Raw genomic sequence first — 12,030 nt, 5'->3', positions numbered from 1 at the left:
GGGAAGTAATGAAGCTGAGTTGTTTATTTGAGGTCAACAACTCCTTGAATATACTCAATACGCAAGTAGGTGAATCGAGCCTTGATCTACTATATGTTCTATTAATTGTACAGGTGAGGTGTTAAGAAATCTCCATAATTATCATTAAAAAACTGAGATTACAAGGCTTTGGGGGATACTTGCCTCATTTTTTTTAAATAAAAAATATGACAGCTGGTATTAATCCTGATTTAATTGTCTTCCTTTCATGGGATTACTGATATCCTGTTTCAAATCAAAATTTCACTTCTCCTTTTTCCCATCTTTCTTGTCATGTTATGAGAGCAGAGCACTCACCAGTGCCGCACTTTTTTCAACCTTTGCATCTAAAGCCTTATTATTTTTAAAAGCTACTTAAGTGTTACATTTATGCATTTATCAGTCACATCAAATGTTTACATCTGCAATAGTCATACTCATGCATTTAGGCAAAAAGTGAACTTTCCATGTATCATTTACCTATCTACCTATCTTGTTAATAGATGAGATTGATAAATCTCAACACTACCTGCTAGATGTTGTCATATAAGGACCATGAAGGAAGGTGTACGTGGACAATAGCTTATACAGATGGTGCAATCTGAAAGAGATACAAGAGTGCAAGATGGAGGCAAGGGAGATGTAATGTATCTGGGCAGCATCAGATGGTAGCATGTAGGATGAAAACCAAGACGAGGAAGTGAGTGAAGGCAGAGCCAAGGATTAAATGGTGGAAGTCGTAGAGGGAAGAGTTTTGCACAGAGTTCAGGAAGGAGTTGAGACAGGCTCTGGGGAATAGGGAAGTGTTACCAGATGACTGGGAAAGTACAGCTGCAGTGCTGAGAGAAACTGCCAAGAAGGTGTTTAGTGTATCTTCTGGAAGGATGAAAGACGACAAGGACACTTGAATGAATGAGAATGATTGTGGAAGTACAGGAAAGGACTCAAATAAAGAGGTTAGCAAAGAAAAAGTGGGATAGCCAGAAAGAAAGTAGACACAAGTACCGAGAGCCCAGGCATATAACTAAGAAAGAGGTGGGAAAGCCAAAGGAAATTACTTACAGTGAGTTATATATGAGGCAGGTCACTAAGAAAGCAGAAAGGGACGAATCAATTGGCTAACCAGAGAGATCGAGCTTGAAAGGATGTGCAGCAGGTTAGGGTGAAAATAGATAGAGATGGAAATGTACTAGCAAGTGAAGGGAGTGTGCCGAGGAACAGGTGAAGCTATGAAGAGTGGAATGGTGGTTGGTCCTGATGACATACCTGTGGAGGTATGGAGCTGTATAGGACAGAGAGCAGTGGACCTTTTAACAAAATTCTTTAACGTGATCTTACATGATCTGGTCATGCCTGCCTGAGAAGAAGTGTACTGGTATCAGGTTTTCAAGAACAAGGCTGATGTGCAGAGCTGTGGTATCTACAGAGAGATAAAGCTAATGAACTATAGCATGAAGATATGGGAAAGAGTTGTTGAAGCTAAGCTAGGACAGAGGAGGACGCTCAGTATAGGGTGAGCTCGAGGCATCCACTGTTGACCTTTTTAATGCTCTTCTTCTTGTCTATAATCAAAGCAGTCATTTTCAAATCTCTCTTGCATTCATTCTCACTAAAAATCTTTCTTTTCACTAAATACACAGCATACATGTACAACAAATAAACTCTAAATAAAGCCTATGCTAGCCAACTACTTATGAGGCATAATTTGCTGCTCAGTCCTCCATAAATAGTTAAAATAGTTTCAGTGTTTTATAAATCAGTTGCATGTGATTCATAAAAGTTTGTCATGAATTTGACTTCTTTCATTCACCAAGAAGACTCTTCTGCTGGACATTTCAAGTATTTATTTTGTGGAAAAGAACTGCACGGCACAAGGACCGAATTGACAACTTATTAGCATTTATAACTCAAAGACTTAATGCTCAACAGCTGTTAGGCCTGAATACAATACAAAGAATGCAACAGAAATATGCCTTTATGGGTTATTCATTCATTTATTTTAATTAAATTCCACATTTTATCAATCCTACCGTGTTTTCCTGTTTTTCATAATTTTAGATCCCATTTTTGGGCTGTTGAAGGAATATACTGACACTTTTTTGCCAGAAGTTTTCAATAGAAGATTTCTTTCACTCTATTTGTGCATTGCAAAGCTAGTGAGTTGCCACCTGTGCAACGAGTCCAAACGTGAAATTTCCTCGCTACTAAATATTCTACCGTCAACTGTAGGTGGTATTATAACTACAAACTTCGTGTACCCTTCAGATTATTATTGCCTTTCTGATGGGCAAGTCTGGGTTTGGTGGTTGTCAAGAGTACGGTACTTGTCTGACTGACTACGTTGTGCCAAGTTTGGTGGAGGGGAGATTACGGTGTGGGGGGCTTTTAGAAGTTGGGCTCGGCCCCTTAGTTTCAGTGAAAGGAACTCTTAATGCTTCAGCATACCAACACGGTGGAGCCTGCGAGCCAGGACTTCTTGTCCAACATCAGTGTCTGACTTCACAAATGTGCTTCTGGAAGAATGATAAAAAATTCCCATAAACACTCCCAAACATTGTGGAAAGCCTTCCCAGAAAAGTCTACATCATATTAAGCCCTATGGATTAAGAATGGGATGTCGCTCAAGTTCGCATGCATGTGAAGGCAGACAATGTAGTGTATATGACAGCCAAAGTTCAAAGTCTGAGCAAAATAAATGCTGCAAGTTAGCATATCTGGAGGAGAGATTTGATAAGTGAAACACTAAGTGCATGAGAGGTTCTCTCTCTTTGTCTTTGCCTCGGGCTCGTGGATGGTAAAAGAGAAACGAGAGTACATGAGTGTCTGTGGATTTGCATGAACTGAATGTGTGTGCAGACCTTGTGAAGCGTGTTTTCAAATTTATTTATGTAGTTCTAAAAACCAATGGAGGCACAACAAAAGACATGTGAGGCTTGGGTTTAATTATTCCTGATATCTTCATCCACACTGTCATCTCACTTATAAGGAGCCTAATGTCACTCACACAAAGGGAAAAAGCCCCATGCGATCATCATGGGAAGGGAGACCTGTCATCATATAAGGAAAAACACAAAGAAAGACGTGAACTAACAAAGTGGAGCGTGAAAAGAGCGATAAGAAATGTGGAGAGGATGGAAATAGATGGTGGGGCACTCCAGCTGTGTGTTTATCCTGCACCCGGGAAGGCTGTGTCAAGCCAACTGAGATGACATAGCACATGAGGGCCATGACATGCAGCACAGGCGACAGACTGTGTTAAAAGCACACACTAGCAAGGTGGGTACTTGTGTGTGTTTGTGAGTCACTCACGATTCATGCTGAATAGATGCACAACAGCAAATCTGTCTCGAGGAGAGGGGAATTTTTGGAAAGCAGCAATTTCTACTTTGCACATTTGCCTTCTTGTGGCAAAACAGTGGCATTCAGCAAACTCAGCGCCCACCTCATTACACCCCTCTGACCTTCTTTGAAATATTGCCTGTGAGACCACAAGCACACACAAAGACGCGGTTTAAAACCTCATTTTACGGCATTTTCTTGGCTGGATTTCACCTCAGAGCAATTCTGTGTTACTGTAAACAGACATGTGCGGCGGTATCAGTAGGTCAGTTGACCTGGAGCATCCAGGGCAGCAGTTACCACAAGAGGATCCAGAGGTCATGGTAGTGATGAGACCTGGATAACCCACCATCTGGCTATTTTACATAACTGTGGAATAGACTCTAAAATGGTACAGTTTGGTTATGCAAAATGTCAGAAGAGAATTTCTCTCCCGTTTGCAGGCTGATATTAATGTTTTTGACCTTTTCAGGAAACGCATGATTGAAGGGAATATTAAAATTATTAATTTTATCATGTGGGCAGCTTGGTCTTAAAGGTTGCATTCTGGAGACTACAGTGAAACTATACAACTTACATGGCTTAAAAAAAGGAAGAAAAGAAGATTTTTTCCTAAGTGAAACAGAAAGATTAACTATAAAATAGATTTGTTAATATCAGTACACTCACAGGTTACAGCTTTCATTAGTTATTGTAAGCAAGTGTTAGATATTGCTGTGTAACTGGCATTATTGATCCAGTTCACTGAACAATATAAAGTTTCCATGAAGGGGCAAGCTTTAGAGCAGAGGTTTCAAAACCTACAGAGCTCCACAGGCCACTATGTAGTTGGCTCTGGAAATATTAAATATGTACATGCGAGTACAGAGAATGGTTTTAGTCTGTTTAGCTGAATTACACGCTCACTGAAACTAAACATTGTTTAGGTTTGCTAGCCAAAGTTAGCATAAAATGTTAGCAGTGAATCCTTACAGACACATTAGACATTACTAGCATTAGCTGGTAACGTCCATGCTGAACCCATACACAGTATGGGAGAGATGCAGCTAATGAGTCTGTTTAGCTAAATTCCATGCTCACTAAAACTGCACAAGTTGTAATTTTTTTATTTAGCTTACTCATTTATATTGCATTAAGACCTAAAGGTATCCATTGTTTAGGTTTGCTAGCCAACGTTAGCATCAAATGTTAGCAGTGAATGCTTATAGACACAGTAGACATTGCTAGCATTAGCTGGTAACGTCCATGCTGAACCCATACACAGTATAAAAAATGGATGTGGCTTATGAGTCTGAAAAGCGAAGCCAGCAGAGAAGCGCCCTAAACCTGTATTATTTTTAATGACCACCAGGGGACAGTGTTGTAAAAAAGACTATAGAAGAAGTCCTATAGATGTTTATGAAAAAATGGCTTTTTAACTTGACATTTTAAAACAGTCCCTCATTTAAGGTCATATTACATAAATTATTAAATGTATTTTGTAAATTTTGGTTACACTGCATTTTACAAAGGAGGATTATCTTTTATATTAGGCATAGCTAGAGTTGTAGTTGACATGTTGTTAGCCAGTGAGCAAGCAGTTTCACACTCAGACTCACCCTTTTCTCATCACATCCAGTTTCAAAATAACTAAATGGCAATAGTAAAAATGCACAGAACCGGACTTCAAATATCAGGGTAACTACATCCGTCTGTTTATGCCTCTATTTACCCCTCCATCCAAACATGTTAAGTTGCACAAAAACAAGTTGTTGACTCAAAAGTTTAACCTCAACAGTGATGATGTCACAGTGACTAGGACCATCTTTTATTTTCAGTCTGTTTTTTCTTTGTTTGTTTCTTGTCAATAGTGGTCCTGTATTGCTAAAGGTTAAGTATTACTCTGTTTTATTTAAAAAAACAAAATAATGGTGTGAAAAGCAAAGAGTCAGCAAACCTTTCTACTCTCAGCAAGAATAAATATCCTTTTAAAATCTCTGGGTTTTACTAGACTGTTGTTTAGGCTGTACTAAGGTTAAGGCCACAAATATGAACCTTGTTTGGAACATACTTTTAATCCTTGGTTAAGTGAATTTTTAAAAATTCTACAATATGGTGTGTTTTTATTGTTTCTAAGATCCTATTTATATATTTTGATGGGCAGGTTACTTGAAAAGAACATAATGCTAAAATCTTTACATGCGATTTAAATGCTGTTGTGTAGAAACCTTAATTTAGTGCAAATATACTCTTTTCCTTGAGCGCTATCGGTCCTCTCAGATAACTATTTAGCTGGGTTGATTTTCTCCCAAAATGTCAAACATCTAACTTAAGGTTACATCTTCCGTGCAACAGCTGTCATATTCTCTGTCTGAAGGTCATGACAGGGAGTACAAAATCAAGGTTGAGGGAGGGAAAAAAGGAAATCCGCTGTATATGCATCACTTAACCTCCTACTCCGCTATCATGACTGTGATCCATGACAGCCAGGCATTCTCCAAAGAGCTTGGGAAGAGATTAAAGCCTCTCTGTCTGTCTCTCATGCTGCTAAGCACCAGTTCCCCCTCATTCAAAGGGCTGAAACCAAGGCTTTGAATAGAACAGTCACGGACCAATCGCAGGCAGGGGAGGGGTGCCTCTGTCCTTCTAATAAAGTCACTGAGAAAACATTCACAATCTGTAGGTCGAGCACTCCACCTAGTGTTTGTGAAGAAACACAATCAGACTCTCTGAGGTGATACAAATGGGTAAAAGCAAACTCCAAATGTGCCCGCACAATGAGCACATTCAGAGAAACACAAGGTGATTAAAGGAAATCCAAAAGGGCTAAGGGAAGTTTTACAAAAACAGGGCTTATTCCGGAACCTGCCACTAAATCAGGCACCTCCATAAACAGCTGAGTATTTTGGCACAACATCGAACATACCGAGGAAATGTCTAAGCTGGACATCAGTCAGCTTATTTAACTATTTATTTCGATAAATTAACACCCTAAATAAGTAAGTTTGATGCCAAGTAAATTTACTCCCTGGATTGTAGAAAGTGACATAACAGCCTCCATATGGTAAAAATGTTTAAAGGGCTTCAAACTGACTGAGAGGCAGCGCTGTCTTTGTCTCTGCTATGTCTTTAAGTTATTAGCCTTAATTAAACCTGACTGCACTAGAAGCACCAACACTGACTAAAGATATTCCATTCTGTTTGTTACTTCCTTCAAACTGGAGAATGTTAAATGCTCAAATGTTATTAGATGCAAGTGGCTCAAATCCTGAGAATAAAAGAGGCATTTTGTCAGAGGTATCTTCCTCCCCACTGTCGCCAAGTGCTGTCTCAGGTATGTCCTGAGGAGTCAGCTGAATGGTTAGAAGAAGATCCGGGCTATCAATACCTACACCCTGCCCGTGATCAGGTACCCTGCTGGGATAATAAGCTGGCCAAAGGAAGCTAAATATCAAGATCAGAATGCTTCTGACCATGCATGGAGGGTTTCACCCCAAGTCCAGCACCCTGAGGCTGTATGCTAAGTGGAAAGTAGGAGGCCGGGGACTAGTGAGTGTCAGTACCACAGTCTCGATTGAGGCAACAAACATCCATGAATACATCAGGAAGATGGCCAGAACCGACCGCATGCTCAGTGAATACCAAAGGCAGCAGAAACCCAAGAAAGAGGAGGAACCATCATGGAAGGACAGGCCCCTGCACGGTATGTACCACCAGCAGATAGAGGAAGTGGCTGACATCCAGAAGTCCTACCAGTGGCTGGACTGTTAGACAGCACAGGAACAAGCTCTGAGCACAAGATCCATAGAGTCTGGGGTCTATCACACCAGGCAAGACCCCAGGTGCAGGCTGTGTAAAGATGCCCTGAGACAATCCAGCACATAACAGGGTGCAAGATGCTAGCAGACAGGGCATACATGGAACACCATAACCAAGTGGCCGGCATAGTATACAGGAATATCTGTGCCGAGTATGGACTGGAAGTCCCAAGGTCAAAATGGGAGAAATGATGGAGAATGGCCGAGCTAAGATCCTGTGGGACTTCCAGATACGGACGGACAAAATGGTGATGCTAACCAACCAGACAAGCAGAGGAAGATGGCCATAGTGATAGATGTAGCAATAACAAATGACAGCAACATTAGGAAGAAGGAACACGAGAAGCTGGAGAAGTACCAAGGGCTCAGAGAAGAGGTTGAGAAGATGTGGATGCTGAAGGTAACAGTGGTCCCGGTGGTAATCGGAGCACTAGGTGCAGTGACTCCCAAGCTAGGCGAGTGGCTCCAGCAGATCCCAGGAACAACATCGGAGAGCTCTGTCGAGAAGAGCGCAGTCATAGGAACAACTAAGATACCGCGCAGGACCATCAAGACCCGAGCCTGAAGGACAGACCACCCTCAGGGGTGAGAGGGGAATTTTTAAAATAAATATATATGGGTTTATTAATCATCAGTGATGTCATGAATACATCAGACTGGACTGACTAAACCATGCTGCCATAAAGAACACTTCAGAAAATCATCCCTACCGTTCTCTGTGAAACCGTGAAACTACTCTAGTGTAATCTCAGTCTTTTGGTTAGTTTTAAACATTGTGTATACACTTTTTGCTCTCATACCTGTTGCATTTTAACTTTGTTTATATTAGACTGGACTATTTTCATCCCTTATCCTGGTGGTGTGACATAATGATTTCCCATGTGGCACCAATAAAGTCTCCATTTATCAGTTTGTCTAATAAAATTAGTGTTAATAATTACCAGATTTCTTTGTTTGTTTTAAACCAGCAAGGAGTCATTGCCGATCAGTGAGCCCATCCCAGGATGTCAAATACTGCCATTTAGTTTAGGTTAAGGTTACAAAGCAACTGGCATCCTTCAGCTCATGCCTCCTGTCACAGACATTGTTAGGTCTCCTTCCTAATGGCTCAGATTTGGATCTAAACCGAAATCTTTCCCTAAATATAAACAGTTTTAGTGCCTAAATGAAATGGGACAAATGGCAGCCTGCAGGTTCAGTCTTGTGATTTTTCGCTACCATCTGGCCAACAGTGGATACAAAATGAAAGCACCTTAAGATGGTCATTGCTGTAAACAGTTATGTCCCTTTTCATTACTACCTATTCGACTTGACACAACTCGACTAAAAGAGCTACAAATAACATCGAAACTGAATAATAATCCAAATATTGCAAACATTAGTTCTAATGTTTAGCAGCAATACAAATAATATTACACAGATTACAAAACACGCAACATTTCATTAATAGTTTACTGTTGGTAACAAAAGTTCAATTAGTGATTTACAGTTTAATGATGGTGTAACTCTAAAGTGTTACTGGATGGATGGCTCTTCACGTAGCCTCCTTTTACAATCATTACACTTGTGATGTTATAACCTAGTCTGGCCATGATGGAAACCACAGCACAGCCGCACCGTACCATCATGGTTCATCTTGAATAGAAGTGTGCTTTTCATCCCAAATCTAGATTTCTGTTCGTTTCACTTTACAAGCAGAGCCACCATGTGTATAATAACCAATAATAATAATCATAATAATATACCCAGCAGACCAAACTTGCCCACAAAAGTTGCTTTAATTGATTGTTAAAAATAAGTAAGGCTATAGATGCTGCAGACGTACAAGATATTTGTACTGCAAACATGGAGGAGGAGGAGCCCCTGCTGAGTTAATGAAAGCAGTCGCAGAGGGGAGGGATGACACAGCTGTGTGGAGGAGCTCTGCTGAAGGCTCTACAACAAAGTTTCCTCTGTCGTGCTGTGATGGGATGGAGCCGCCCAATCAGTGCCTCCCAGACTTCAGTTTGACTTCATTTCCCCACGCTGGAGGTGGAAACTGATGCATCTGCTGACAGGCAGCAGGGCTTCTGCTTTCAAACACCCCACGCTCACTCCGCTTCAGAGGTGCATAGCTGAGTAAAGTCATACAATAAACAAAAAACCCAAGCCACATTCATGTTTCATACATATATATATATATATATATAATCATATATATTCATATTCCATGTACAAAGATACAATCTGAATTGCAAAGGCTCAATCATTGTAAATAAATACTGAAATGGCTAAATTGCAATATAATTACTCTTCTCTCCTGGAGAGAAGACGCACAAACACACACACACACACCCTCGCAAAACGAGAACAGGCCTCCGCTATAGTGGTTCAATACAAAGAACAAAACAAAAGTGCAGCATGCTGACACGCAGGCCAGAGACCGTCTCCAGTGGACATCTGACACACTGCACTCAGTGGGGACAGACATGAAAAAGAAAAGTTCATATGGAACATGGCAAACGGGGCTTTGCTGCCAGGCTGCGATATTGCTAATTGACACATATGTTCCAGTTTTGACCTCCTATTAAAAAAAAGAATTTTTGGGGGGTGGTTGGGGGGACACGGGGTGATAATCCTCAGTGTGGCTTTTTTATCCTCTCAGTTTTAGGTCCAGCAGCACATTCTCTTTTCCCATACCCTAAAAATATTCCCACATATTAAAGTCTAAAAATAGATCTCATCTATACATTAGGAATTCTGTTAGAAAAACTCACACAGTATCTACATGGAGGCAGACTCACATGCTGCAGAAAGGTGCCATCATTTAAACCAGACACAACTATTGTTTTAGCATGTGGAAAACTTTATATTCTTTAACCTTTGGTAACAATCAGAGCATTGTTTTGAGAAAAAAATTAATACTCTGTTACACTCAAAGCCTTTAAATCAGTCCTCACGCATATCAAAGAGCCAAAGGACTCGACCTCATCCTGGATTCAGTACACGTCTGTGGTGTGTAAACCTAAAGAAAGTTCTTTCTTTAGGTTTATACAGACACAGCAGCTTCTGCTTGTTATGTCATCAAATGTTCTGTGAGTGAGTTAAAATGGTAGCTGCTACTGCAACTCCATTAGAGCTGCAGTTTGTGCCTCTCATTCATTAACACTGGGTTGAGTCACAGAGCTAAGCATCGGATTTTCAGGAAACACAACAACCCCAACCATGCAGAGTCTAAAGACACGTCCTGGGAGGGGAAAAAAAAAAATCTCAAAATCAAAATATGTCCCAAGATTCATACAGATGAAGCAGCACTACATGAAGTGCCAGGAAACGTTTTCAAGAGGACCATGAATACCTGTGCAAAACGAGACATTTTATAGTTGTTATAGAGCAACATTTGCTGCTGCAAATGCTGCAAACTGCTGCTGCACAAGAGGATGGAGCGCCATGTTGCATCTATAAATTGTGCAGGTGTAACTACAGACACTACAGTAAGACTAATCAAATGCTAGAATTTCACCAAAACCAAAGCAGAAACAGCCTGTACCTCACAGCATGATATTATTTGTCTGATAAAATTGGAAGGACAAACAGCACAAACATGATGCAGAAGTTCATTTCAGTGACACGAAATTTGAGAATGTAAAACTCAGCAGCCTGATTGGTCACATTCCTCATTCAGCAGAGTCCAAAATTAATTTGCATATTTAAAAAAACAAACAAACAAAAAAACACTGATTGTATGTGTTTGTGTTGAACGGACTAATTAGCTGTACAGGCTTCGAAGTTATTCTCATGGGTGAAGTTGGGAATAATAACATGGAAGTCTGTGGCACCTCTAGTGGCCATTAGAAGAACTACAATCTTTGGTGCTTCCACATGGGCTCTTTTTTCCAGGGCTCTGTTCTGCAGCGTGGTGCAGATCTGTGGCCTGAATGTAGCGGCAACACACGAGGCACAAACTGGGCTACCATTACTGCAAATTGATTATTAGGATAGATAAACAAAACAGACACAAACCAGCTTGATATGTGGTGTATTGCATTTGACCTAAAGACTTTCAAAAGCAAAGTTATCAAATGAAGGCTTTCCATTTTACACTATTAAATCACTTATGTGGCCACTTTCTGTTGTGTTTTCATTGACCGATTTTACATATGCCGAGTCCAGGATGGGCACACAGTAACTGGACTGAATGAAGGGAACCTGGAAATGTCAAATACAACAAATCAAAAGTAATTCTTCTGTCCTCAACAACCACTTTACATTAAATAATATTAAAAGAGGCATTATAACAGATTACATTTCAAATCCATGAAATTAAAAAGAAAGAAAACAATAATAAAACAACATGCATCAAGGTTAACGTTGAGGAGGAGCTCAGAGCAGTTTTTGCTTGTTTTACTCTTTCTGTCCAGGACTGAGGAAGAAAAGAAAGTGCTGATTAAACTCGTAGAGGAGCCTCGCCCACCTCGACGACTCCGTGGTTTGAGAGAAAAGGCAAATCAGGCCTCGAGAGCTCAGTCCTGAGTCACCTGCCAAACGATAAGGTGGCTGCGCTCGGCTTTAGGCTGAAGTTTGATGGGGGCGTCCTCCGCCTCTTCCATCTCTCCGTCCTCATCGCCTGCAGACACACAAGTCGTCATGTTCTCCTCTACAACCACTGCGCCGTTACCGCCTGGTCTGTAAGCACGTCATGCAATAAACTCACCCATTCTGAAGTCGATGTAGCCTTCGCCTCCGCTCATCACCAGCATACACTTAGTTCCTTCCTGAGTTGTGGCATCTGCCGCCTTGTCGCCAGCTGCTTCTGCACACGATGCAGATGGAGCTGCGTGACCTGAAAGCACAGAGGGACAAACTGTAACCACCGCCAGGCTCCAGATCGCATCTG

General features: G+C 40.9%; 1 protein-coding gene across 4 annotated transcripts in view; it reads right to left on the bottom strand.

The window, feature by feature from the left end:
* Positions 1–8,913: 8,913 nt before the first annotated feature.
* Positions 8,914–12,030, bottom strand: part of spag9b (sperm associated antigen 9b) — a 38,974-nt gene continuing 35,857 nt past the window's right edge. For all 4 annotated transcript variants that reach the window (XM_084938356.1, XM_084938355.1, XM_084938359.1 and 1 more), the window contains 2 exons: positions 11,848–11,976; positions 8,914–11,760 (listed from right to left, as the gene is read on the bottom strand). In XM_084938356.1, coding sequence (XP_084794482.1) covers positions 11,657–11,760; positions 11,848–11,976 — 233 coding nt within the window. In that variant the 3' untranslated portion in view covers positions 8,914–11,656. The remainder of the gene's footprint in view (positions 11,761–11,847; positions 11,977–12,030) is intronic.

This window comes from Perissodus microlepis, chromosome 8 (assembly GCF_051167445.1).
Source record: "Perissodus microlepis isolate ML-2025 ecotype Zambia chromosome 8, ASM5116744v1, whole genome shotgun sequence".
In the NCBI taxonomy this organism is placed as follows: Eukaryota; Metazoa; Chordata; class Actinopteri; order Cichliformes; family Cichlidae; genus Perissodus; species Perissodus microlepis.
Note: the sequence above shows the minus strand (reverse complement) of the source record. Positions and strands in the feature narration are given on the sequence as shown.